The 26766-nt window shown below is 45.0% G+C and overlaps 1 protein-coding gene across 6 annotated transcripts in view; it reads right to left on the reverse strand.

Moving 5' to 3' along the window:
- Positions 1–26631, reverse strand: part of ATP6V0A1 (ATPase H+ transporting V0 subunit a1) — a 112900-nt gene extending 86269 nt beyond the window's left edge. For all 6 annotated transcript variants that reach the window (XM_044296853.1, XM_044296849.1, XM_044296852.1 and 3 more), the window contains exons 1-2: positions 26378–26631; positions 12930–13081 (exon numbers count right to left, since the gene is read on the reverse strand). In XM_044296853.1, coding sequence (XP_044152788.1) covers positions 12930–13046 — 117 coding nt within the window. In that variant the 5' untranslated portion in view covers positions 13047–13081; positions 26378–26631. The remainder of the gene's footprint in view (positions 1–12929; positions 13082–26377) is intronic.
- Between the last annotated feature and the right edge of the window lie 135 nt (positions 26632–26766).

The raw sequence follows: 26766 nt of genomic DNA on the forward strand, positions 1-26766 counted from the left end.
TTTGGGTGGAATCCAGAAGAATACCCAAAAAGATCATCTTTTGGCTGGGTGATAGATTTGATTTCTCTAGATTTAGTTTCCAACCCAGCGACGTTAAGGTCTCTAGGACGAACTTCACCTGTAGCTGCAGTTGAGTCGGGGAGGCTGCTGTAATGAGAAAATCGTCCAAATAGGGTATGAAGCTTATCCCCTTCTGGTGAAAAAAGGCTGAAATTTCTGCAACGATCTTTGTGAACACTCTGGGTGCAGAGGCCAGGCCAAAGGGTAACACCTGAAACTGGAGGTGGAGAAGACGCTCCCCCTGAAAAATGGTGAAACGTAGATATTTTTGATGTTTCTGATGAATTGGAACATGGTAATATGCGTCCGCCAGGTCGAGCGTTACCATGGAGCAGCCCTGGGTTAAAAGGTTTACTGTAGATTTTACTGTCTCCATCTTGAACCTTTTGTATCTTATGTATTTGTTGAGGCCTTTTAGATTGATAATTGCTCTGAAAGAGCCATTGGGTTTTTTTATGAGAAAAATTGGGGAATAGAATCCCCTTCTTTCCTGGTCTGCAGGAACTGGAACTACTGCTCTTTTTTCTAACAAAAGCGCAATCTGAGACTCTAAAAGATTGTGATCTAATTTTAACCTTTTGTTCAAAATAAATCTGTCTGGAGGGAGAGTGCAAAATTCCAGCTGGTATCCCTGATGGATTACATCTAGGACCCAGGCTGAATTTGAGATTTTTTCCCAAGCCGGGACAAACTCCTTCAATCTCCCCCCCACCGGACTGATGGCGTCATTGGGAGGACTGTTTTGTGGATTTATCCTGATTAAAGAGGAAATTTCTACCTCTCCCTTTTGAGGACTGCCAAGAGCTAGAGGGATCCTTCTTCCTACGGTCCTGTCTACCCTTTCTTTGGGGGCGAAAGGAACGACGCTGTTGGAAGAACCTGGACTCTGGAGGAAACCCCTTTTTTCTATCAGAGGCCTTTTCCAAAATGTCATCTAAGACAGAACCGAAAAGACGATCTCCCTCACAAGGGATACTGCAGAGTTTATTTTTAGAAGCAGTATCACCTGTCCAAGAGCGTAACCAAATTGATCTCCTTGCCGTATTAGAAAGAGCCGCTGACCTAGCTGATAATTTTACCAGGTCGGCAGAAGCATCTGCCAGAAAATTAGAGGCCTGTTTCAAAATCGGCAAGGAGGCCAGGAGATCCTCTCTGGGGGTGTCAGAGACCAGGTGTTCCTCCAGCTGGGAGAGCCAGAGAGACAGGGATCTAGCAGTATAGGTAGCATATATGCTAGGTCTCAACATGGCGGTATTGGATTCCCAAGCCTTCTTAAGTACGGATTCACATTTTTTATCCATAGTGTCCTTCAATAAGCCGACGTCTTCAAAGGGTAAGGCTGCTTTTTTAGAAATTCGGGCAACAGGGGCGTCAACCCTTGGAGTTTTATCCCAAAGAGCCGAATCTTCCTCGCTAAAGGGATATTTTCTTTTAAAGATTTTTGAAGTACCAGCCCTTCTTTCTGGGTCCTTCCATTCATCCCGTATAAGCTTACGGATCCTGTCATGGATCGGGAATACTCTCCTCTTCCTATCACCCAGCCCTTTGAAGATCTGATTCTGGACTGACTGTGACTGTCTAGTTTCTTCGATATTAAGAGTTAATCTTATCGCTTTCAAGAGGGCGTCAGAGTCCTCTACTGAGCATAACGGACCACTGATTTCTTCATCAGAGGAGGATCCTGAGTCAGACGAATCGTTAACATCGTCGTCCTCCATATCCCATTCTATCTGGGGCTCCAAAACCACCTTAGAGGTGGAGGGTTTTTGGGAAAGGGATGCCATCTTTGATTCCACTGCTGAGCTCACTTCCTCTCTTATAATGGATCGTAAATTCTCCACAAGAGAAGAGGAATCCTCGATCATTATTTTGTCCGTACATTTCTGGCAGATAGGTTTTTTACTATGTGCTGCCAGATGCTTTTTGCAAATAGCACATTTTTTCTTCTGTGCTGATTCCCCACTCCTTCCAGATTCTCTATTCTGAAAGAAAAAAACACAAAAAAGGGGCAAGGGCTCCCTTTTATTATAGGGGAAGGAGTGGGGCAACCGTCACCAGGATAAACCCTCAGGTGAAGAGAAAAATAAAATCACTCCAGAGGAGGAGGCTTACCGGACTGGGGGCCTTAGGGGCATCAGAAGGCTTCTCCTGCTGCAGAGACATGCTGAGGGATCCCACTGCTGCTCTGCTGGAGACACTGAGCGGCGTTTTCTTCATTTCCCGCCGCTATTTGAATAATTTCCGGGTCACATGACCTGCCGGCGCGTCACATGTCCAGCCGGAGTCACGTGACCGGGTCTCGCGAGATCCCGGCCCAGAGATCTCGCGCGCCTTCCGGCCCTGCAAGTGGCTACCACCTGAGCCGGTGCACCGTCCGGGGCTGCCTAAAGTAAGGACTTACGCCGAAAGCAAGCGGAGGGAGCCGTATCTCGCCCCCAGCGTCCGCTGCTCTACCTCAGCCCTCCTGCCGAGCAGGGAATACTTACCGCAGGCTGGGCGCATGAAACTTCGGCAGGAGAGAACCTGCCCGCTTTCCACTCATCCCAAGGGACAGGAAACGACTGGAGAAGGTAATGGGGAGGAGGCATTTATTCTTCTGCTTTCTACGTCGTTTCCTGTCCCTGGGGGCGGGGTTCCCTCCTGCTGAAGTGCCGTTGTGGGAGGCGTACGGAAAATTAAATTAATTAGGAACAGGTGAAAAGGGAGGCACAAACAGCGTGATTTGAAATCACATGCAATACTAGAAAAAATTATATAAATATATGCGCTTCATTTCACCTCATAAAAATACATATAAGTAAAAAGTCAATATCGTTAAGCAACACAATGCACTGGTGCAACACAGGGATAGAGTTACATAAATATAGTATGCTATTAATATTGCAGAATAAGGTCACATCTTCTGTTTAAACCCTGTTGATAATGAGTGGCTAACTGGATAACTTTCTACTTTGGCAATTGAAGCTGGACTTTTTCAAGTTTGTTGGATCCGTCATTGCCAGCACTTTTCAGGGGCTGTGTCTGTGCTCATTGCAAAGGGACGCAGGTGAGAGCTGCTAACATACCTGTTTTTGCAATGATATTTTAGTGTATCCATAGTCAGAGTGATAGCTTTTTTATTTTTTGACCTATTCTCTTAGGTAGGGTCTCACTTTTTGCAGGATGAGGTGACAGTCTGATTGGTACTATTTTGGGGGGCATACACCTTTTTGAACACTCGCTGTTGCAATTTTTGTTATGTAATGTGACAAAAATGCCTTTTTTTTTTTACACAGTTTTTTTATTTTATTTTTTACGGTGTTCACCTGAGGGGTTAAGTCATGTGATATTTTTATAAAGCTGGCCGTTTTTTTTTTATACTATGAGTATTTGTCAAAAAAAAAAAAAAAAAAGCTGATTTTTATTCATTCTACCTTCCAAAAAAGCTAAAAAATGATCAAAGTCATATGTACCTCAAAATGGTATTGAAGGGGTTGTTCACCTCTAATTAAGTGATTGTCTATTCTAGCTGAAGTTAATGGCAGCAGCGCAGTGATGATCTCAGTCCACTACGTAGAAGATGGAGCTGTCTGCCTACAGAGATATTACCAAACAGCTAGGGCTGAAAACTATTACTCGATTTAAATAGAGTAATTCGAAACAAAAAAATCCTCGATGCAAATTTTTTGCATCGAAGATTGTTTGTGTCACGTGACCACGAAGCGGGAGTGAAGCGCTTGCCATTACTCCCGCTCCGTGGTCTCCCGCTGGCCCGCAATACTCACCTTTTCAGCAGGGGGCCTCCAGACGTACTGCGCTGCACTGACCTCCTGACGTACGCACACCGTGACCTGACGCACTGTGTGACGTCAGACGCAGAGCAGCACGGAACGATGGAGTGTCGGCAGCGCCCCTGCTGGAAAGGTAAGTTGGTGCGGTTAAGGCCGGGGTCTCGGAGTGGCAAGCAATGACGCTGTGCACTCCGGGTGTCAGGAGGAGCAGGGGGGAAGAGAGCTCCTGGCACAAGGGGGTGGGGGAGCGCTGCTGGCTCTGTGGGATAGTGGAGCCGATGGCACTTGGGGGAACTGCAGCACTTGGGCTGATCACACAGGGGGGAACAAAGGGTGTTGGGGACTGATGGCAGGGGGTCTGATGAGTTTTTATAAAGGAAAACAGTCTATTAATTAATTTTTTCTTATTAGAATACTCAATTGTAAAATTAAATCGATAGAATACTCGATTTCTAAAATAAATAGTTTACTGCAGCCCTACAAACAGCTGATCGGCAGAGAGGGGTGGGGGGCGGGATGTTAGACCCCCTCCAAACAGCTAATGGCGACCTATCCCGGGGAAAAACCCCTTTAATGAAAGCTACAAGTCACCAAAAAAAAGAAAAAAAAAAGCCCACACAGAGCTCTGCCAATGGAAAAGTTAAATTAAAGTGTTTTTTATTGTACAAAAGCAGAAAAAAAGCATAATTATATGAAAAGACATAATAGCACATTAGAGCCTGAAAGGCTGGACTGCCTGTCTTTCAAGTAAGGCTACTTTCACACTGGCGTTTCTGGGTCCACTTGTGAGATCCGTTTCAGGGCTCCCACAAGCGGCCCAAAACGGATCCGTTCAGAATGCATTAATTTGCCTGCGTTTGGTCTCCGTTGCGCTTTTGAGGCGGACACTAAAATGCAGATTGCAGCGTTTTGGTGTCCGTCTGACGATGCAGAGCCAAAAGGATCCGTCCTGACTTACAATGTAAGTCAAGGGGGACTGCCACAATATGGTGCAATTGAAAACAGATCCGTTCCCCATTCACTTTCAATGTAAGTCAAGAATATGAATAATGTGAACGGATACAAGCGTTTGCATTAGTGGTGCGGATCCGTCTGTGCAGATACAAGACGGATCCGCACGGAACGCCAGTGTGAAAGTAGCCCAAGTACAACTCCAATCACATACATATATTCAGACAGGTTGTCCTGATGATACCAAGCAAAATACAGTAAGGCTACTTTCACAGTAGCCTTTTTGCTGGATCCGACAATACTGATAATACAACCAACTGCATCCGTTATGAACGGATCCGGTTGTATTATCTTTAGCATTGCCAAGACTGATCCGTCAAACTCCACTGAAAAGCCAATTGGGGATGGATCAGTTTTCTATTGTGGCAGAGAAAACGGATCCGTCCCCATTGACGGTCATGCCGGATCCGTCTTGCTCCGCCTCCCAGGACGACATGACAACATGTTGCGGTTTGCTCTCCAGTATGGAAACACAACTGAATGCATTTTGGAGCATTCCGTTCAGTTTTGTCTCCATTGACAATGAATGGGGACAAAAAGTAGGCGTTTTTTTTCGGTATTGAGCCCCTATGACGGAACTCAATACCGGAAAACTTAAACGCTAGTGTGAAAGTACCCCAACAGGAAACAGTTTCCCTTTGTCATTTCCTGATATTGTCTGTTCTGAAGAACTCTGCAGACAATTCTCCTTCCTTAGAAGTGCTGAGAACCAGGAACAGATCTCACTACATTTTAGTCAAAGTGAGTTGGCAATGTGACTTATGTCAGACTGGACAAGGAGTGACCTATAACTAAAGATTATTCATTGTGTAAGGAGAAAACAACTTTCATTTTAAACACAGCCTGGAAGGACGGATCCGGCACTAATACAGGTCCTTCTAAAAAAATTAGCATATTGTGATAAAGTTCATTATTTTCTGTAATGTACTGATAAACATTAGACTTTCATATATTTTAGATTCATTACACACAACTGAAGTAGTTCAAGCCTTTTATTGTTTTAATATTGATGATTTTGGCATACAGCTCATGAAAACACAAATTTCCTATCTCAAAAAATTAGCATATTTCATCCGACCAATAAAAGAAAAGTGTTTTTAATGCAAAAAAAGTCAACCTTCAAATAATTATGTTCAGTTCTGCACTCAATACTTGGTCGGGAATCCTTTTGCAGAAATGACTGCTTCAATGCGGCGTGGCATGGAGGCAATCAGCCTGTGGCACTGCTGAGGTGTTATGGAGGCCCAGGATGCTTCGATAGCGGCCTTAAGCTCATCCAGAGTGTTGGGTCTTGCGTCTCTAAACTTTCTCTTCCCAATATCCCACAGATTCTCTATGGGGTTCAGGTCAGGAGAGTTGGCAGGCCAATTGAGCACAGTAATACCATGGTCAGTAAACCATTTACCAGTGGTTTTGGCACTGTGAGCAGGTGCCAGGTCGTGCTGAAAAATGAAATCTTCATCTCCATAAATCTTTTCAGCAGATGGAAGCATGAAGTGCTCCAAAATCTCCTGATAGCTAGCTGCATTGACCCTGCCCTTGATAAAACACAGTGGACCAACACCAGCAGCTGACATGGCACCCCAGACCATCACTGACTGCGGGTACTTGACACTGGACTTCAGGCATTTTGGCATTTCTCTCTCCCCAGTCTTCCTCCAGACTCTGGCACCTTGATTTCCGAATGACATGCAACAGTCCAGTGCTGCTTCTCTGTAGCCCAGGTCAGGCGCTTCTGCCGCTGTTTCTGGTTCAAAAGTGGCTTGACCTGGGGAATGCGGCACCTGTAGCCCATTTCCTGCACACGCCTGTACACGGTGGCTCTGGATGTTTCTACTCCAGACTCAGTCCACTGCTTCCGCAGGTCCCCCAAGGTCTGGAATCGGTCCTTCTCCACAATCTTCCTCAGGGTCCGGTCACCTCTTCTCGTTGTGCGGTGTTTTCTGCCACACTTTTTCCTTCCCACAGACTTCCCACTGAGGTGCCTTGATACAGCACTCTGGGAACAGCCTATTCGTTCAGAAATTTCTTTCTGTGTCTTACCCTCTTGCTTGAGGGTGTCAATGATGGCCTTCTGGACAGCAGTCAGGTCGGCAGTCTTACCCATGATTGTGGTTTTGAGTAATGAACCAGGCTGGGAGTTTTTAAAAGCCTCAGGAATCTTTTGCAGGTGTTTAGAGTTAATTAGTTGATTCAGATGATTAGGTTAATAGCTCGTTTAGAGAACCTTTTCATGATATGCTAATTTTTTGAGATAGGAATTTTGGGTTTTCATGAGCTGTATGCCAAAATCATCAATATTAAAACAATAAAAGGCTTGGACTACTTCAGTTGGTGTGTGATGAATCTAAAATATATAAAAGTCTAATGTTTATCAGTACATTACAGAAAATAATGAACTTTATCACAATATGCTAATTTTTTGAGAAGGACCTGTACATTCCTATGGGAAAAATGCTGTCCCGGCATTCAGGCAAGTCTTTAGCATGCTGCGGTTTTATCTTTTGCCTGATCAGTCAAAATGACTGAACTGAAGACATCCTGATGCATCCTGAACGGATTACTCTCCATTCAGAATGCATGGGGATATGCCTGATCAGTTCTTTTCCGGTATAGAGCCCCTGTGACGGAACGCTATGCCGGAAAAGAAAAACGCTAGTGTGAAAGTAGCCTTAGGCTGGTTTCACATTTCACATCACCGTATCTTTTTCCGTTCTTCAGATCAGTCAGAAGAACAGAAAAAAATAAAAAATAAATGTTGCATCTGTTATGCACATTTGGTATCCGTTTGAGCCAATTCCGTCTGAGATCGTACTGCATGGAAGACTTTTTTTTTTTTTTTTTTCTTCTCAGATGGAAATGGTTAAGGCTACTTTCACACTTGTGTTTTTTATTTTCCGGTATTGAGATCAGTCATAGGGTCTCAATACCAGAAACAAAACGCTTCCGTTTTGTTCCCATTCATTGTCAATGGGGACAAAACGTAACTGAACAGAACGCTTCAAAATGCATTCCGTTCTGTTCTCATACTGGAGAGCAATCCGCAGCATCTCTGACACAATAGAAAACTGATCCGTCCCCCATTGATGGAGTTCATGACAGATCCGTCTTGGGTATGCTAAAGATAATACAACCGGATCCGTTCATAACGGATGCAGATGGTTGTATTATTGTAACTGAAGCGTTTTTGCTGAACCCTGCCGGATCCAGCAAAAACGCTAGTGTGAAAGTAGCCTAAAACAGATGCAACAGGATCAATTATTTCTTTTTTACAGGAACCTTTTTTTTTGTTGATCTTTTGACAGATGAGAACAACGGAAAAAGAAATGGTGATGTCAGGATGGATCCATCTTTCCCCGCACCCCACAGTTATTCCGTCTGAGATGGGAGCGCAACCTAACGGAACGGAATGCATTTCGCTTTGTTCCGTTTTGTCCCCATTAACAATGAATGGGGACAAAACTGAAGCGTTTTCATCCGCTATTGAGATCCTATGATGGATCTTAATAGCGAGATTGAAAACGCTAATGTGAAAGTAGCCTTAGTAGCACAATTTTTCCCCCGCCCTATATTTTTGCTAAAATGTATCAGTGCAAGTAACTGCTATCGGTTTGGTGCCTGAACCTCAGAGCTCAAAGAACATGGTCTTTTTTGTATACACAGCGAGGAACTAAAACTGAAAGCATTTTTCATCTAGACCAGACAACCCCGTTCATCTTGGTTAGATCCATCCATCGGTTGAGTCAAAAGACGGAGATTTATGAAGACTGGCATACCCACAAGCCAGTCTTGATCCATCTCCACTGGCATGAGATGCACCTAATTAATTAAGGAGAGGCCTTTTAATAAATTAGGCGCATCTCTACCCTGCCGTGCCCCACAAACTGCTATAACTTACACCAGTTTTGAAGCCCTTCTGCTAAGCTGTGCCCCTTTTTGAGTCACCTCGGAGGTCTGCTCCATAATGCGAGCCTTTTTTTTATGCCACAATAGTGACATAAGAAGCTTAGAAATCTCCCTCAAGGTGTTCCTAGTTACATTTCACTTGTGTCATATGACATATGGAGCAAGGTGATCACTGCAGAGCTTTGTTCCTTGACTTGGTTCTTCTTAGTTATATGAGATTAGGTCTAACTGGCATTAATGGTTCTGGCGGGGGGGGAGAAACAGCCTGCCGGATCTGCAACTACCGTGTGCAGCTGTGCTATAATCGAGCGGCAGAGCAAATATTTTTTCAGGGAGTAAAATGGCCTGAAGTGGCTATGATGCTTGTATAGGCGTTATTGCGACCTCTGGACTGATGTATACCCGTTTTAGTTGATTTGCCATTTATAGGCTGTCTGCCATCTTGTCTCGTTCTTCCCTACTGACATGGTGCCCCTAATGCAACTCACATTGCTCCAGACTAAAAAAAAAAAAAATTGCCTAGGAAAACTTAGGGGCCAAATAAAATTTTTAGTCGCAAAATTTTTATATACATCTAATTATGATATTAAAAAAACTGCCTCATTCACACAGTCAGTGATTGTGAGCCAAAACCAGGATTGGAGCCTCCACAGACATGAGGTATAAGGGAAAGATCTGCACCTGTTCTGTGTTTAGAGTCACACCTGGTTTTGGCTCCAAAATCACTGATGGAAATCACTGACTGAACACCGACTGTGTGAATAAGGCCTTACTGTGTGCTGTCCCCTGCATCTCTCCCCTCCTTCTTATTCCATTTGGTCCTCTTACAGCCGAACTTAAAAACTTGAACTTTCATTACTGATAAAAACTATTTACATAGTTCAAAATTTAGGGTCTATTGGTCCCAATAGTCAAAATGACTGACTGTCAAAATGTCAGCGTCACTTGGCTATCCTGTGGAATGAGGCATCCTCTTTTAGATCCAAACCAGCATCTTACTCAGGGCTCAGGATTAAATGGCTCAAGTGAAGGGCCTTCTCCGCTAATTTGGATTAGTGTAGAAATATGAATTGATTGCATACTTTTGATTTAATTCTGTTTTGGGCAGATAAACCTTCGTTCACACTGGATTGAGGTCTACTTATCAATAGTAGCATCCTGGGGTATACATATAATTTATTGATCAACTTTTATTAAAGCAGTTCTCTGGGCTTTTAATATTGATGTCCTATCATGCTCGCTGCTGCTATGTCTATGGCAAAGCAGCAGCGTTCATGAAGAGATACGGGAGGTGGCACTTGCACACTACGCACGCAGTCTCCTCATACAGCTGATCAGTGGGGGTGCCGGGTATCAGACCCCCTCCGATCTGATATTGATGATCTATCCTGAACATAGGTCATCAATATTCAAAGCCCAGAGAACCCCTTTAACTCTTTCTTTGGGGAATAAAAAAAATAAAAAACTTTCCACGCCGCCTACCATCACCTATCTGAACTTCCAACACCGATGGGGGTCGCATAGAATTGTATTGAATTATGATGCTATGTAACCCTTACAGTTCTGGAATGTATTAGATGACACTGGCATAATGCTGTCAGTGTTATCCAATACATTCCAGAACTGTAAGGGTTACAGAGCATCATAAATCAATACAATGCTAGGTGACCCCAGCAGTGCTGGGAGGTCAGGACGGGTGTTCTCCCTGACACGCGCTGCGAGTTCAATGTGTGGGACTCGCTCGTGTGAAAGGGACCTAAAAAGAAATATATAATGAAGGGAAGGTAATCCATTGTTTATCGTTTCCTTATGTGTAAGCCTGCACTGTGTCCAACCATTTGGCTGTGTATACAGTACCTGCTTCCTCTCTTGTGTTTGTCCTTGGCTCAGCCCTTCTCTGTTCCCTGTGGTGCTTTATGGTCCCTGCTGCATGATCTTCGGTGAGGGCCTGTCTCCTGTGATCCTGCCTCCGTGTTGTCTGCACTGAAGGTAGAAATCTTCAGAGCAGCGTGGTCTCCACAAGAAGGAGGCAAGAAAGTGTTCCTCGCTGGCTGGCAGGCTGGATGTTGGGGGATTGGCTCTTCTAACAGACGTGCCTAGCGTGGTGTGTCTGCCGACGGAAGATTTTTTTTTCTTAAAGGGAACCTGTCACCTGGATTTTGGGTATAGAGCTGAGGACATGGGTTGCTAGATCACCGCTAGCACATCCACAAAACCCAGTCCCCATAGCTCTGTGTGCTTTTATTGTGTAAAAAAAAATGATTTGATACATATGAAAATTAACCTGAGATGAGTCAGAGCTTGAAAATATGACTCTTCTCTGGTCACACAAGTAAGATATGACTCTTTATGTTAATTTGCATATGTATCAAATCGTTTTTTTTACACAATGAAAGCACACAGAGCTATGGGGACTGGGTATTGCGGATGTGCTAGTGGCCAACTAGCAGCCCATGTCCTCAGCTCTATACCCAAAATCCAGGTGACAGGTTCCCTTTAAATCTGCAGCGCGGCGGTGGGACAAGTCGCAAATAGGTGATAAGACTTAAAAGTCTTATCGCCATTTGCAAATTCCTGGTCGCATTGGCCACCATTTTGGTCGCCATCTGGACCACTAAGTATGCCTCTGGCATCAAAGACGGAGTGGACAGAGTCTCATCATACTGCAATTATTATGCGAGTCCTATCTAAGGGCTGGAAGTGGTAGATCAGGTTTAGCCTGCTTCCATTGACACCTGTTTGTGATTGATCGGTTTTGCCTTGTCAGTGCTTACGAGCAGGAGGTAGGAGGGCAGGGTTGCCAACCTTCCAGAAATTCCTGGACAGTTTGTAAAAATAGGCAACTTTTTTACGGTGTCTGATCATTTATTTTTTAGGCTGGTAGTACTTGAACAGGTTATTTTTATGGTTATTATTGTTTCCAGTTAATGCTGGTAATCAGTTCTTATCAATATATTGAGCTAAAGACGTGTATTACTTATTTTCTTTATTACTCATTATGGCTTTCCAATTTATTCTTAGGCTACTTTCACACTAGCGTTCGGGCGGATCCGTTCTGAACGGATCCGCTCATAATAATGCAGACGGAGGCTCCGTTCAGAACGGATCCGTCTGCATTATATTAGCAAAAAAAAGCTAAGTGTGAAAATAGCCTGGGACGGATCCGTCCAGACTTTCAATGTAAAGTCAATGGGGGACGGATCCGCTTGAAGATTGAGCCACATTGTGGCATCTTCAAACGGATCCGTCCACATTGACTTACATTGTAAGTCTGGACGGATCCGCACGGATCCGCACGCCTCCGCATGGCCAGGCGGACACCCGAACGCTGCAAGCAGCGTTCAGCTGTCCGCCTGTCCGTGCGGAGGCGAGCGGAGCGGAGGCTGAACGCCGCCAGACTGATGCAGTCTGAGCGGATCCGCATCCATTCAGACTGCATCAGGGCTGGACGGCTGCGTTCGGGTCCGCTCGTGAGCCCCTTCAAACGGAGCTCACGAGCGGACACCCGAACGCTAGTGTGAAAGCAGCCTTAAAAGTGTTGTCTGTCTGTGATTGTTTAATAACTTGTCCAGTAAAAAAAAAAAAAAAAAAAAGATTCTGGTTGGCAACCCTGCAGGAGAGAGCAGCGTGAAGCTACATCTTAGGGCTCACACACGCGTCTGTAGCCGCAAAACACGGATAACAGCTATGTGTGCTCCGCGTTTTGCAGAGCGGAACGCCAGGCCCTCTATAGAACTGTCCTATACTATAGGACATGTTCTATATATATTTTTTTTTAAGATAATGAAGGTAAGGATGAGGACAGCACGCGGTGTGCTGTCCACCTCTTCTGCTGCCTCATTGAAGTAAATGGGTCCGCATCCAATCTGCAAAAATTGTGGATTGGATGCAGACAAAAAAACTTGTTAGTGTGCATGAGCCCTAATATAAATAAATGTAAGATTCTGCACACAGCTCTGCCAGATGGAGGGACATACAAAGGAACGAGAAGGGTGGACCTAGTGGGAAGGGGAGGTGTCTGGGACGTACCAGGAGGAATTTGATACATGCTGATTTAGGCTAGGACTACACGGCAGCCAGGACATGAAATTCAAAGTGGTTTTTTACACGTGTACAATGCAGAACCTAACATAACAAATCTCTGTAAATCACAGACAGAAACGGAGCATTTTGTAAACTTACATCACGAAACTGTACTTTTCCCAGCTCTCCCAGTTCACTGACACAGCAGTAAGCGGCTTCAGACTGGAGAAAGAGCTGCGCCAATGTCATCTCTTCGCTGCGGAAGAGTTCCCCCATTTTGGTGGATTTTCTTGACGATTATCCTATTAAAACTAAACAGAGAAATAGGAAAGGTCAGAAATTTAAAACTAGCAATACATATAATAGCCAGATAATCAACTCTGATTTGATGGTAACCAGTTCCATATATCTGAATGGGCTTGCTCCTGTGGCAAGAAAACAGATTTCTTCAAGCTCCCTTCAGATGTATGGGAGAGTCAAAAATATTTCTACAACTAATCCGCAATGTGTCTCGTTCAGGAGGCGCCAGACAAGCATTACACAATTCATTACCCTGGCAGCCAAGAAATCTACAAGACGCTGTACTGCGACCGACTGTAAGACCCAGGTTCTGAAGAAAGGAAGCATCAAACAAAACTCACCAGATATGTGAAGACCCTATAAACTCTGTCCTTCTAAAGAATGGACAACTGTGATCCAAGAAGAGAAGCCTCTTTATAGTGTAAATGAAGCCCCGCTGACATACACAAACCTCTGGTCACATGAGTTATGAGATATTACACTGCTAGCACTGAATGAATCATCACATTCTCTCCATGTAGGACCCCAACTGAACATGAAACCCACCTCAAGCCACAGCCACATCGAGGCTTTATCACTCAAAATAAATGGTTTAAGAAATGTACATGGAAGACAGTAGAAATGTAAACCAATATTACAGATCTCTCCCTCTATAAATATGTATCAAGGTAAATCTGCACAGTGCACTGGCAAGTAAGGCTAATTTCACACATGCGTTCGGTGCGGATCCGTCTTGTATCTGCACAGACGGATCCGCATCAATAATGCAAACGCTTGTATCTGTTCAGAACGAATCCGTTTGCATTATTCTTTAAAAAAAAAAATGTCTAAGTCAAATCGGATCCTGACTTACATTGAAAGTCAATGGGGGACGGATCAGTTTTCAATTGCACCATATTGTGCCAGTTAAAATGGATCCGTCCCCATTGACTTACATTGTAAGTCAGGACAGATCCGTTTGGCTCTGCATCGTCAGGCGGACACCAAAACACTCCAAGCAGCGTTTTGGTGTCCGCCTCCAGAGTGGAATGGAGACTGAACTGATGCATTCTGATCGGATCCTTATCCATTCAGAATGCATTAGGGCTAAACTGATCCGTTTTGGGCCACTTGTGAGAGTCCTGAAACGGATCACACAAGCGGACCCAGAAACGCCAGTGTGAAAGTAGCCTAACTTACTTTTTGTATCATACTGATTTCCAATCTGTAATAAACCTCGTACAGTAAAACATTCAGTGAGTAAATGATGCCAAGCTTTACAAGGCAAATGGAAATTTCTGTGATGAAACACGTCCTATTCTTTTCCGTTTTACGTGGGAAGGATAGGACAGTTCTATAGAGGACCGGATGCTCCGTTCCGCAAAATGCAGAAGGCACACTGTAGGTATCTGTGTTTTGAAGATCTGTAATTTGCGGACCACAAAAACGGCTATGGCCTTGTGCAGGAGCCCTTACTGTGATCCAATCTAAAAAAGCACAGCTGTAGTGCAAAGCAAGGAGGTCAATGAATCTCTGATTAGAGTTGTCTAAGATAGTATACGGTCCCTAATCATAAGTGTGAGCAGCCAGCACTAAATGAAATAAATGAAATAAAAGCAGATTAATGCTAACCATTTTTAACCCTTAACAAGCGTTTGCTTTTTTAAATTTGTATTTATTTCTGGCACATGATACACTCCCCAAGAGGTCATTAAAAGATCTCCGGATCCAATGGAACCCCCAGGGGGCATTCTACACAGGCAGAGCTGTTCAGGGTCTGCTAAGACTCTGGGCATGAAAAACCTGGCAATCACGTGATCAGCCCACTCCAAGCACTGGAAAAGGCAGTAGGGGTAATAAACTGCTTCTATCTTCTCCTCGTGGGCCGTGGCTGGAGCAGGAGCTTTAATCCCGCCCCGGTTTACACACAATTTCCTAAAGGTGCTGTCCGATATACGGTTTTTTTTTTTAACCCCTTCTTGACATGCAAAGTACGTGTATGGTGCATGCCAGGTTTTAAAGATCTAGGAGTGCCTGCTGTTTTACAGGGCCCCATAGGAGCATAGCAAATCTCATCCCCTACAGGCTGCAGCAAATCCTTTGGTGGAGTCAACCAGCATGATCATTGAGGATACACACACACGGGTGTTTTAGGAAGACCTTGTTCATATATTAGGTCTGCCAATGGGCATCTCTGGTGCTGGAGTAGGCACTATTCGAGAGTAGAAAGCTAATCAGCTTTTTGTACAATCATTGTACACTATAAGGCCTCATTCTCATTTCTGTGTCAGTTGCACATCCGCAAAAAAATAAATAAAAAAATCTGTCAGGGTTACATTCATGAGGATGTCCGTGAAGCATGTGTGTATTTGTTTTTGCCCTCTGTATGCTATCTGTATTCCATGGACACTGCTCAGCTAACATTTTATTACCAGAGCATCTCCTATTAGTGGTCAGTGAAAAACGGACGTAACACAGACCCATAGACTATGATGGGCATGTTTGAACCGCATCACGGACCAAAGCAGTGTATGTCTCTGTGATATGTTTTTCACTGACGTGAAAAAAAAAAGAAACACTGATGTGTGAACAGACACATTGAAATCAATGGGTGCGTGTGCTGTCCGTGGAGAATACACACACCGTGGACAGCAAACATCAGTGAAAATGGAAATGTTGACCACCATCATTCTAATTCTGTCTTGTTAAAATGCCTGCCTGTTTTTAAATGGAAACTATCAATTTATGCTGTTTGTATGATTTATATAGGGTTAATGTCTGCCTTATGGCGTTGGATTCTATTGTTCTGGCCCCTCCTTTATAACCAGGACCATAATTTACTTATGACTAGAGAGGCACGGACTATAGTCTGTGTAGTGGAATAGGATTTGTCTATCAATGCAGGGGATACTCTCCTCTAATCTCGAATTCTGCCTATGACAGTATATTAGAGATTGTACCTCCAAACCTCCCTAGTGATGAGGTAACAAGCACGGTGATAATGGGTAAAAGTATACACCTCTTTCAATGACAGCTGTACAAATACTATATGGGACAAGCTGTTCTGAATACAATAGCAATGTTTATACTGCAGATCGCTTTAAGGATCAGTTGAGAACAATGTGACTACCGAAAATGGACATGGCAGAGCAAGTCATTGCTCCTGGGCGGACGGAAACATCACAAGGCAAGCAGCTGATCTGCGAGACATTATCAGATTAATTGCTTTATTCATGTTTGCATAATTCTAGACAGTGTAATAGCTTTTACCACTGGAATGTCTTAAGACCCTTCGCATGGGCCGATAACAGAGAACGAATGTTTCCAAGGGCTCATGCACACAAGCGTAACTGCTCAGTGCCCATACTGCGGACTGCAAAAAGCAGTCCACAATGCACGGGCACCGGCCAAGTGCACTCCGCTTGCAGATGCGGACCAGTTGAGTCTGCGAACCACAACATACGGTCAAAGATAGAACATGTTCTATCTTTTTGCAGTGCAGAGGCAAGGATCAGAAGCCCACGGAAGCACTCTGCTGTGCTTCCGTGGATTTCCAATCTGTGCCTCCACACCGCAAAAAGATAGCTGGTGGATGCTGGTCCATTTCAAAAAACGATTTGATACATATGCAAATTAACCTGAGATGCATATGGGACAGGACTCCTCTCAGGTTAATTTGCATATGTATCAAACCCACAGAGCTATGGGGACTGGGTATTGCGGATGTGCTAGCGGCCATCTAGCAACCCATGTCCTCAGCTCTATACACAAAATCCCAGTGACAGGTTCCCTTTAAGTCAATGCGTCCGTTTACAGTCCGCAATACAGGCACTGAGCAATTAAGTTTCTATGCATGAGCCCTAAGAACGTGTGCTTGGACAATCACCTGGCCATCTAAACACCCCAATGATCAAATCTTTTATGCAGGAGCAAATATAATTATTTGCGGCAGCACATCTTTCTGGGTAACTAGATCATTCATCCTTATCTAAGGGCTGTTTCAAAAGAGCAAGTCCATTGTGGAAATCACACTCCGTGTGTGAGCGTGATCCTCTGTTCTAGACTTGCAGGGGCGCAAGGTATTATCATGATTTATAATGCCATGTGCCTCTGCTTGACCTTACTTCTAAAGAATCTTAGTGACATGAAACAGTCAGTATGAACCTGTAGAAGCAAGGACAAGCAGAGGCACATGGCATTATAAATCATGATAATGCTGTGTGCTCCTGCAAGTCCAGAGCAGAGGATCGCGCTCCCACTTGGAGCGCGATTCCTGCAATAGACTTGCTCATGTGAAACAGCCCTAACACAGCTGGACTCAAGTCCCAATGGCTTAAAAGCATACTGCCATGGGCACTTAATGTGCCACCTGTGATGCCTTCATATGGTATTTTAGGTCCCTTTTATACTGGAAAATTATCAAGAACAAACTTTCGTCTGACCACTCGTTCCCAATAACTGCCAAGTGTAAAGGTAAGGCTGATCACCTGAGAAACGAACAAGAAGCTTTTCTGACACATGCTCGCATCATCAATGGCAACCAAAAATGGTTGACTTTAGACTGTGGGTTTACTCGGGCCGAGGATCACCCAGATAATTGCTAACAAGCGTTCATGGCCATGCTCGCTAGCGATCATCTGGCGGTGTAAATTATAATCCATTATCGGTTTACTGATGCTGCAAGGGGAAGATGGTATCTGCAAGGTAATCTTCAAGGTGTAGAATTGGTTTAACAGTATGATAGCACTATTCTTTGCTTGAAAGGCCTAGATAAAAGATGTCCACAGAAAAGAATTGCACTTATCAGCGTACTGTGTGTGCCCCTTTACTAGGGCAGAGAATCCGTCAGATAATTCTATTCATAGCCATCGCCAACAAGCATTCATAGTTGGGTTGCACCGGGTATTGAATTATCGATACCCAATAGATACTTTTGTACCGGTATCGATTCAATACCAGGATTTGCCTTTTACCGATACTAGGCTGCCCTCAAAGCGCTCCATGTTCTCCTCAGCAGCACAGTGGAGAACGAGTCTCTCCCTCCCCCTGTGCTGCTGCTGCCATCAAGGACAAGTGAGAAAGGAAGAAGAGGGTAGGGGCTGTGGTGGCACCTGAGGGGTTAACTGCCACTGATCGCAGCTCCCTGTCAGAGGTCTTCACACTCTCCCTGCTGCCCTGTGCATAGTACACACAGCAGCAGGGAGCTTACCATGGCAGCCAGGGCTTTAGTAGCATCCTGGCTGCCATGGTAACCGATCGGCGCCCCGTAATTACACTGCTGGGGCTCCGATCGGAACTGCCACTGACACCAATGACGAGGAGGGGACCCTATGGCCACTGCCAACAATGATTTAATTCTGGTGGGGGGGGGGGGGGGGGGGTTTGCACTGTGCCACCAATGATTTAATACTGGGGGGTTGGGGGCACACTGCGCCACCTATGTTTTTAATACTGAGGGAGGGGGCACACTGTGCCACCAATGAAGATAACTAAACCATTATTACAAATACAGGAGGCGGGTGCCGGCTATGTGATTCTGCCACCGACACCCGCCTCCTGTATTTGTATTAATGGTTTAGTTATCCTCATTGGTGGCAGTGGCCATAGGGTCCCCTCCTCCTCATTGGTGGCAGTTCCGATCGGAGCCACAGCAGTGTAATCGCGGGGCTCCGGTCGGTTACCATGGCAGCCAGGACACTACTGAAGCCCTGGCTGCCACGGTAAGCTCCCTGCTGCTGTGTGTACTATGCACAGTGCAGCAGGGAGAGTGTGAAGTCCTATTCACCCTAATAGAGCTCTATTAGGATGAACAGGACAAAGGATTAAAAGATCCCAGGTTCTAGCCCCTAAGGGGAGAAATAGTTATTAAATAAAAAGTAAAAAAAAAAAGAAGTACAAATCACCCCCTTTCACAATTTTACATATAAAATATAATAAATAAACATATTACATATCGCCACATCCGAAAAGTCCCAACTATTAAAATATAAATAAATATCTTCTATGCAATGGATGTCGTAACAAAAAATAAATAAATAAAAAAAACTGCTCGATTCGCCATTTTTTTTTGTCACCCCTACAAAAATTAGGACAGGACTGTTCGTCCTATGCACGTGGCTTTTTTGGTGTTCTATTTTTTTCACGCGCTATCGAGTATCCCAATACTTTTTTATCGTATCGAAATCTAATCAAAATTTTTATATCGTGACAACCCTAATTCATAGCCATGCTCGCTAGCAATCATCTGGAGGAGTAAGGCCCCTTGCAGACAAGCGTGTCCGGATTATCTCCGGATGCGCTGCGGATGCATTTGGTGAAAACTGCGCGATTTCACAAAGCCATTTAGTTTCGTTTGCGATCGCGTTCAGTTTTTATTGTGCGGGTGCAATGCGATTTACAGCGTTTTGCACGCGCGTGATAAAAAAAACTGAATGTTTACAAACATCATCTCTTAGCAACCATCCATGAAAATCGCACCGCATCCGCACTTGCTTGCGGATGCGATTTTCACGCAGCCCCATTCACTTCTATGGGGCCAGAGTTGCGTGAAAATCGCTGAATATAGAACATGCTGCCATCTTCACGCAACGCAAAAGTGATGCGTGAAAACCACCGCTCATGTACACAGACCCATTTAAATGAATGGGTCCAGATTCCGTGCGGGCGCAATGCGTTCGCATCATGCATTACACCCACGTGGAATTCTTGCTCGTGTGAAAGGGGCCTAAAGGTGCTGCCGATTACCCATAATTGGTGCAGCGTTCGGGGACCTAAAATCGGCTTTCGCCAGCAGCAGACAATGATTCTGTATGGGGACGAGGAATGGTATTAGTGATCACTCCTTCCCATACTGTGGAGGAGATCGCTGCATGTAAAAGTCTTCTTCACTGATGAGCAGGTAACTGCTGGGAAGAAACGCTTCCTTCCCAACAATTGCCTGCTGAATTGTCCTGTGTGAAGGGACCTTAATTGAGTAAAAGTCCAAACAAAATATGAAGTTAAAGAGCCAGTGCAGAGAATACATTGAGTACCCAGAAAACAATCCCTTTTTTTTTTTTTATTAAAACATTACTCAGAATATTTATATATAGGCTGATACTCTGTAATAAAAAAGTTTGAGGGGGGTTGTCCCTTTAAGGCAGTTTTGCCTGAACCAGTTTTCCAGTCAATAAGTTCAAGAAATGTAAAGAAGATTGCTTTATAACAATATTTCATGCTAATTGTTATAGAAAACCTCAAACTATATTGCACTGTATTGTCTTTTTTTTTTTTTTAAATCACATAGGAAATAGGCAGATACATGCAGTTAAGGGGGCATTCTGGTTATATTAAGTAATCACCTCTCCACAGGAGACTGGACAACTATTAGATCCATGGTAGTCCTACCGCTGGGACCCCCAGTGATCACAAAAACGGGGGCGTCATAGCTTATGAACCCGTTCAAATTGACTAAATGGTACCTGGAAGCGCGACTAGCTAATAGGCTAGGGAAACTAGAAGCTTAATCCGGAGGGTGTGAGATAGGATAGGCATCCTCATGTCAGTCAATCGAATCAGTGTTTTTGGGTTGGGGGGCTGTGGGGGGGTTCTGGGGAGGTGGGAGGGGAGAAAAGTTAAAAATGACGTGGAATGATGATTTTGAGAGATGATCAATGATATTTGCTTGTGCAATGTTGCCTACTAAGTCTGTCATCAATCTCTGTATGGTATATGTATTGCATGCAGTCTTCCACTTCAATAAAAAGAAGTTTAAAAAAAAAAAAAAAAACGGGGGCGTCATACCACATGAAGCCCCCAAAAATAAACAGAGCAGAAAGTCAGGCATACGCTCATCCTCGCCATTCTTTTCTATGGGAGTTCTGAAGACAGCCGAGAGCTGCTGAGTGCATCCCTGACTGGCCTCTCCATTTATTTCGGGGAACTCCAGTTCTCATGATAGGTGGGGGTCCCAGCAGTAGGACCCCCATGATCTAATAGTTATCTCCTATACTGTGGATAACTTAATATAACTGGAATAACCCTTTAATTCTGACCTCATAAGGGTCATTACATAAAGATTATCTAGTATGAATGCTGAAAAGACTATGAAACTAGTTATGAGAGAGGTGGACCAGTTCTCAAAGAAAAGGTGTAATTTACAAAACTCGTGACTTCCTCAAAAGAACAGACAGTACCTGATAGATGCCGCTGACTCAGGAAACAATAAGAACATTATGGAAATACCACTTCCTTAGAACCTTGTCATTTTGGTAGCAGTCATCATTGTGATGTGGTGTTTGCTAAAAGATTTCAGCAGCAACCACAAGAACATAAAAAGTTCATTAAGGGCCGCTTCACACGAGCGGATGCCGTGCGTGGCATCCGCTCCGTGAAAGAGTGCCAAGACCCGCTGCAGACTGCAGAGGCACGGAGCGGTAACATGACTGTTAATGCTCCGTGCCTCTCTGTGATCTCTTTACTACGAAATCACAGTGACAACTGTGATTTCGTAGTAAAGAGATCACAGAGAGGCACGGAGCATTAACAGTCATGTTACCGCTCCGTGCCTCTGCAGTCTGCAGCGGGTCTTGGCACTCTTTCACGGAGCGGATGCCACGCACGGCATCCGCTCGTGTGAAGCGGCCCTAAAGGAGGTTTCTCAACCCCTGAGAAAATGCTCTTAAGGCCTCATGCACACGACCGTGCCGTTTTTTTAGGTCCGCAAACTGCGGGTCCGCAAAAAACGGAAGCCGTCCGTGTTGCCTTCCGCAATTTGCGGAACGGAACAGGCGCCGCCAATATAATGCCTATTCTTGTCCCCAAAGCGCGGACAAGAATAGGACATGTTATATTTTTTAGCGGGGCCGCGGAACGGAGCCACTGATGGGGACAGCACACGGAGTGCTGTCCGCATCTTTTGCAGCCCCATTGAAGTGAATGGGTCCGTATCCGAGCCGCCAAAATGGCGGCTCGGATGTGGACCCAAACAACGGTCGTGTGCATGAGGCCTAACACTCAAAGAAAATTTTGTAATACATGTATCTCTGTCACCATTCCCATGTTGCTGGTCACCAGAAACACTTCTTATTGGCACCCCTGTGCTACCATTTCGACAAGACTGCCCATAATTGGCTACTGTGGTCACATGGATCCTGCACTATCCAGTAACAGGAGTTCATGCACCCCAGAGGTTCAAGACAACAATCACACTGGCCAACATTTACTAAAGGGAGTCTGTCACCAGGAAATTCACATGTTACAACAGACACAATGCAGCGCAGGGCTCGCTCATCTGAATGTAATGATACCTTTCACTTTGTGATCTGTTGCTTTATTCTGGAGAAAAAGTACTTTTAATTTATATGCAAAGGAGACGTTAAGTGCACTGAGGGCGGGCCCAAGCCATTCTGTGCACCCTTGATCCTCCTGCTTCCTCTGCATCTCCTTAATTGACAGGGCTGCAAGATGGCTATGCAGGAACCTGGACCTGTCAATCAGACAGCACACTAATAGATTAGAGATATCTATGGATCCCATCAGTTGCACCCCTAGCATTCAGACCGTTATCACCTATCCTATGGATAGATGATAAGTGCCATTCGTGGGTTAACCCTTTTAAGACTAAAGCCAGAAAAAAGTGCAACATTTGGGGGAAAATCAACTCGCAGCAGGAGTGGATCTTATCTTTTGACTTTAAGACAGTCAAAAATTTATCAAGAGGTATGCGCAGTCCATGCTGATTTTTTTTAGATTGCTATAACAGAGCTCAATGTGTCTGCCCCATTATTTGTATTTTCTCTGGGAACCCTTTTAGTTCAGGTAAACTGACTAGAGTACACCAAGGGGAAAGGTTCCAAGCCCCAGGCATGTAAACCGCACAGAAACATCCGGGACATATTACAAAAACTGTGTATAGCCCTGGTCTGACACCCAGTCTTCAAGACGTTTTCCTGTTTGCCATCTTATCCAGAAATCAATAACTGAAGACAGCACATGAGCAGTGAAACGGAGAAGCCCTCTTTATGTGAATGAATACACTGCACATAGACGCCTATTATTATTTCACCTGGAACGAGACTTGTGATCATCCTTCTTCCTATTATATATGATCACATGGGGATTCTAGCATGTACTAAAACCATGAAGAAATGTCCGCAGCATACGTACACTTTGACCTGCGTGCAGAAGAGTCAGTTGATGTTCAGCTCAAAGCGAACTTTCTGCAATGATTTACAAACCTGAAAATGGAACAATAGCCGTAGAACTGTGTCCTATAGCTGGTGTCACTATCTGCCTCGCAAATTATTCATCAGTCTCCGCCACCTAGCCAAGCTACAGAAGTGCAACCCAATACTCTGCAATGGACACATCATACAGAACGTCAGTGGTATATCCCTGACCAGCAGTGCTCATAACCGCAACTCTGCACATTGATAATGGATTACTATGGCTACAATGTCTGTGACTACTTGACAGATGCTTTATGTTCCCCCGGAGCTGTCTATTCATTGAGAGGCTTAGTTCCATGTAGGACAGGTGTCCCAAAAAATTAAAAACCCAAGTATCACTCAATATTGTTAAAGGAGTGTTTAACACCCATCCATCAGTATTGTCCAACACCCAGAAGCCTCGCTGATGAGCTGTTTGAAGAGGCTGCACTGCTCACAGCTTACCAAGAACAGTGCTGTCCACTGGATAGTGGCTGCGCTTGGTACTACGCCCAGGCCCATTCACTTGAAGCAGAGTGAGCTGCTCTATAAGCCACATGACCAATGAACTTGACGTTACCGGCCTAAAAAGAGGCTGTGGAGCTCATGGAGCATTACAACCACTTTAAAGGGAGTCTGTCAGCAGATTTACCCCTTTTTAACAGTTGCCATTATGCTGTAGCCGCAAAACAGACGATTAACACGGTACCTTTAAACGCTTTGGTGGACTTTTAAATCTGCAAAAAACGAACTTTGATGAGGGCTCGCAAGTGCCCAGGGCGGAGTCCACCGTGTTGGAGCCCAGGCAGCTCTGCCTCTTCGGCTCTTATCCCCGCCCAGCCTCCTCCTCTGCTCGCCTATCTGTTGTCTTTCCCCCTCAGCGAGATCCCGCGCCGACGCGATAACTTCCTTGGCCGGGGCATGCGCACTGCCATGCCCATTGCTGACACGGCATCGCAGTAGCTTATGCGCATGCCCCGGCCAAGGAAGTCATCGCGTCGGCGCGGGATCTCGCTGAGGGGGAGAGACAACAGATAGGCGAGCAGAGGAGGAGGCTGGGCGGGGATAAGAGCCGAAGAGGCAGAGCTGCCTGGGCTCCAACACGGTGGACTCCGCCCTGGGCACTTGCGAGCCCTCATCAAAGTTCGTTTTTTGCAGATTTAAAAGTCCACCAAAGCGTTTAAAGGTACCGTGTTAATCGTCTGTTTTGCGGCTACAGCATAATGGCAACTGTTAAAAAGGGGTAAATCTGCTGACAGACTCCCTTTAAACATCTGGGAGTCGGATCACTGACAATCTGGTAATGATGAGCTATGCTGAGGATAGGTTAGCACTATTAGGACTCATGCACACAGCTGTAAATTGCGGATCCACAAAACATGGATACCGGACGTGTGCACTCTGCATTTTGTGGATTGGAACGCCCAGCTCTAAGGTAAAAATACCCATTCTTGTCCACAAAAATAAGATATGTTCTATATATAATTTTTATTTTATTTTTTTTGCTTTTGCAGGGCCGCAGAGAGGACTTGCAGATGCAGAAAGCACAGTGCTGCCCGCATTTTTTTGCAGCCCCACTGAAATGAATGGGTCCGAATCTGATCCACAAAAAATGCGGATCAGATGCAGACTGAAAATACGTTTGTGTGCACGAGTCCTGAAATACCCAGACAACCCCTCTAAAGCCCCTCCCCCATCCCCTTCTGCAACAAGCCAATCGCTCAGATCTCTTCTATAGACAGCTGTTATCGTTGAGGGGTTGTCCAGCCTTTAATATTGATGACCTGTCGTCAGAATAGGTCATCGGTATCTGATCAAAGGGGGTCTGACACCCATCACCTCCGCTGATCAGCTGTTTGAAGAGGAGGTGGCACTCCATTCATTAGGCCTCCTGCACACAAACATGTGCCCCCCTTGGTCGTGCTGCGGCCCACAATGCACGAACACCGTCCGTGGGGAAGCCGCAGCGGATCGCAGACCCATTCACTTTAATGTTCTATCCTTTTGCGGAAGGGGCGTAGTGCTCCTGTAGGGTTCCTTTCTGTGCTTCCGTTCCGCATCTCCGGATTTGCGGACCCATTGAAGTGAATGGGCCGCATCCGGAATGCGGAATGGCCACAGAACGGTGCCCGTGTATTGCGGGTCCGCAATATGGCAACGGGGCGCACACGTTCGGGTGCAGGAGGCCTTACACTGCACTTAGTCTCTCAGTAGGTGATATTAAAGGGAACTTGTCAGCGGCAAAAGCCATCCCAAACCACCAGCAGTACATTCAAGTAGTCGGCAGTGAGTTTCAAATGATGATTTTCTTACTTCTGCCTCATCAGAATGCAGTATGAAAAACAAACAAACAATCTTTTATCCCCCGTCCGCGCTATTTTCCACTCAGGCTTGAAGTCAAGGAGGCAGCAGCCTCTTTGCTTCAAGTCAAGGTAACCGTGCCCCCTTCCCTGCCCCTTTGCTGCGACTGATAGCCGGCTACTTGAAGGTACTGCTGGTGGTTTAGGATGGCTTTTGTCTGTTCAAATTAATAGACAACCATTTGATACATTGCTTGGTCCACAAGAGGTCTCTACTAGAGAAGCCGTCACCCATTTTCTAAGAGGGCACACAAATCATATCATGGGGGCTCAAAATGATGTTGTAAGTTCTCATCCATACAAGCCAGCTCTGACAACCAATAGAAAAAAAAATAAATAAGATGATTGAGAGATATAGAGATTGATAGATAGATATATATCTATCAATCAATTTCTAAAATACCAACTAATAAGTATTTATCTCCAATTCAGGGGAATGCAACTTAATGCACATGCCAGCAATAACATATACTACAGCCGCACTGCCAATGCACAAGGAGATTATATGTGTGTGTAATATAATATATATATATATATATATATATACACATACATACACACACACTATGTAACCATTGTCTTATCTGTCAGTGTGGGATACATCCCAGCCTCACAGCAGGGAAGGTGTGACCCCCTCCGTATACAGAACCATACAATACTGCCCCTCCACACACAGATACAACAGCCTCTCCGTATCACCCCCCACATTACTCCGTTTTCAGCTACCCTAATATTCGCCGTTTTCTCCCCCTTTCCTTCATTCATTCCAGGATCCCCGTACCTTGTAGACGAGAGCTCAGCGTCAGCTGCTCCTTCCTCCTCCTTCAGCCCGGAGCTCAGCCCCGTGACGTCACGTACACGTCACCGCCAGGAGCGCTCAGGGAATGCCGGTCTCCTCAGGACGTATTCGGAACTTAGTTAGTGATAGAAGAGCACGGACATACGAAGAAGGTTTTATTTCACGTTCGTCTAAGCGGCCATTATTTTGATTGTGCTGCCCACAAATAACATGGCCGCGTCGAACAGGCGCTGTCCGTCACGTGACGCGTTATCCCTGTGAAATATTGGGGGAAGGGAATATGCCGCAGTGAGGCGGGCGGGGATCACGTGACTCACATGGTGCTCTGACGTAGCCTCTTCAGCCGTGTAGACGGGGGTTGTGACAGGCGT

The sequence above is a fragment of the Bufo gargarizans genome, chromosome 6 (genome assembly GCF_014858855.1).
Source record: "Bufo gargarizans isolate SCDJY-AF-19 chromosome 6, ASM1485885v1, whole genome shotgun sequence".
Taxonomy (NCBI): domain Eukaryota; kingdom Metazoa; phylum Chordata; class Amphibia; order Anura; family Bufonidae; genus Bufo; species Bufo gargarizans.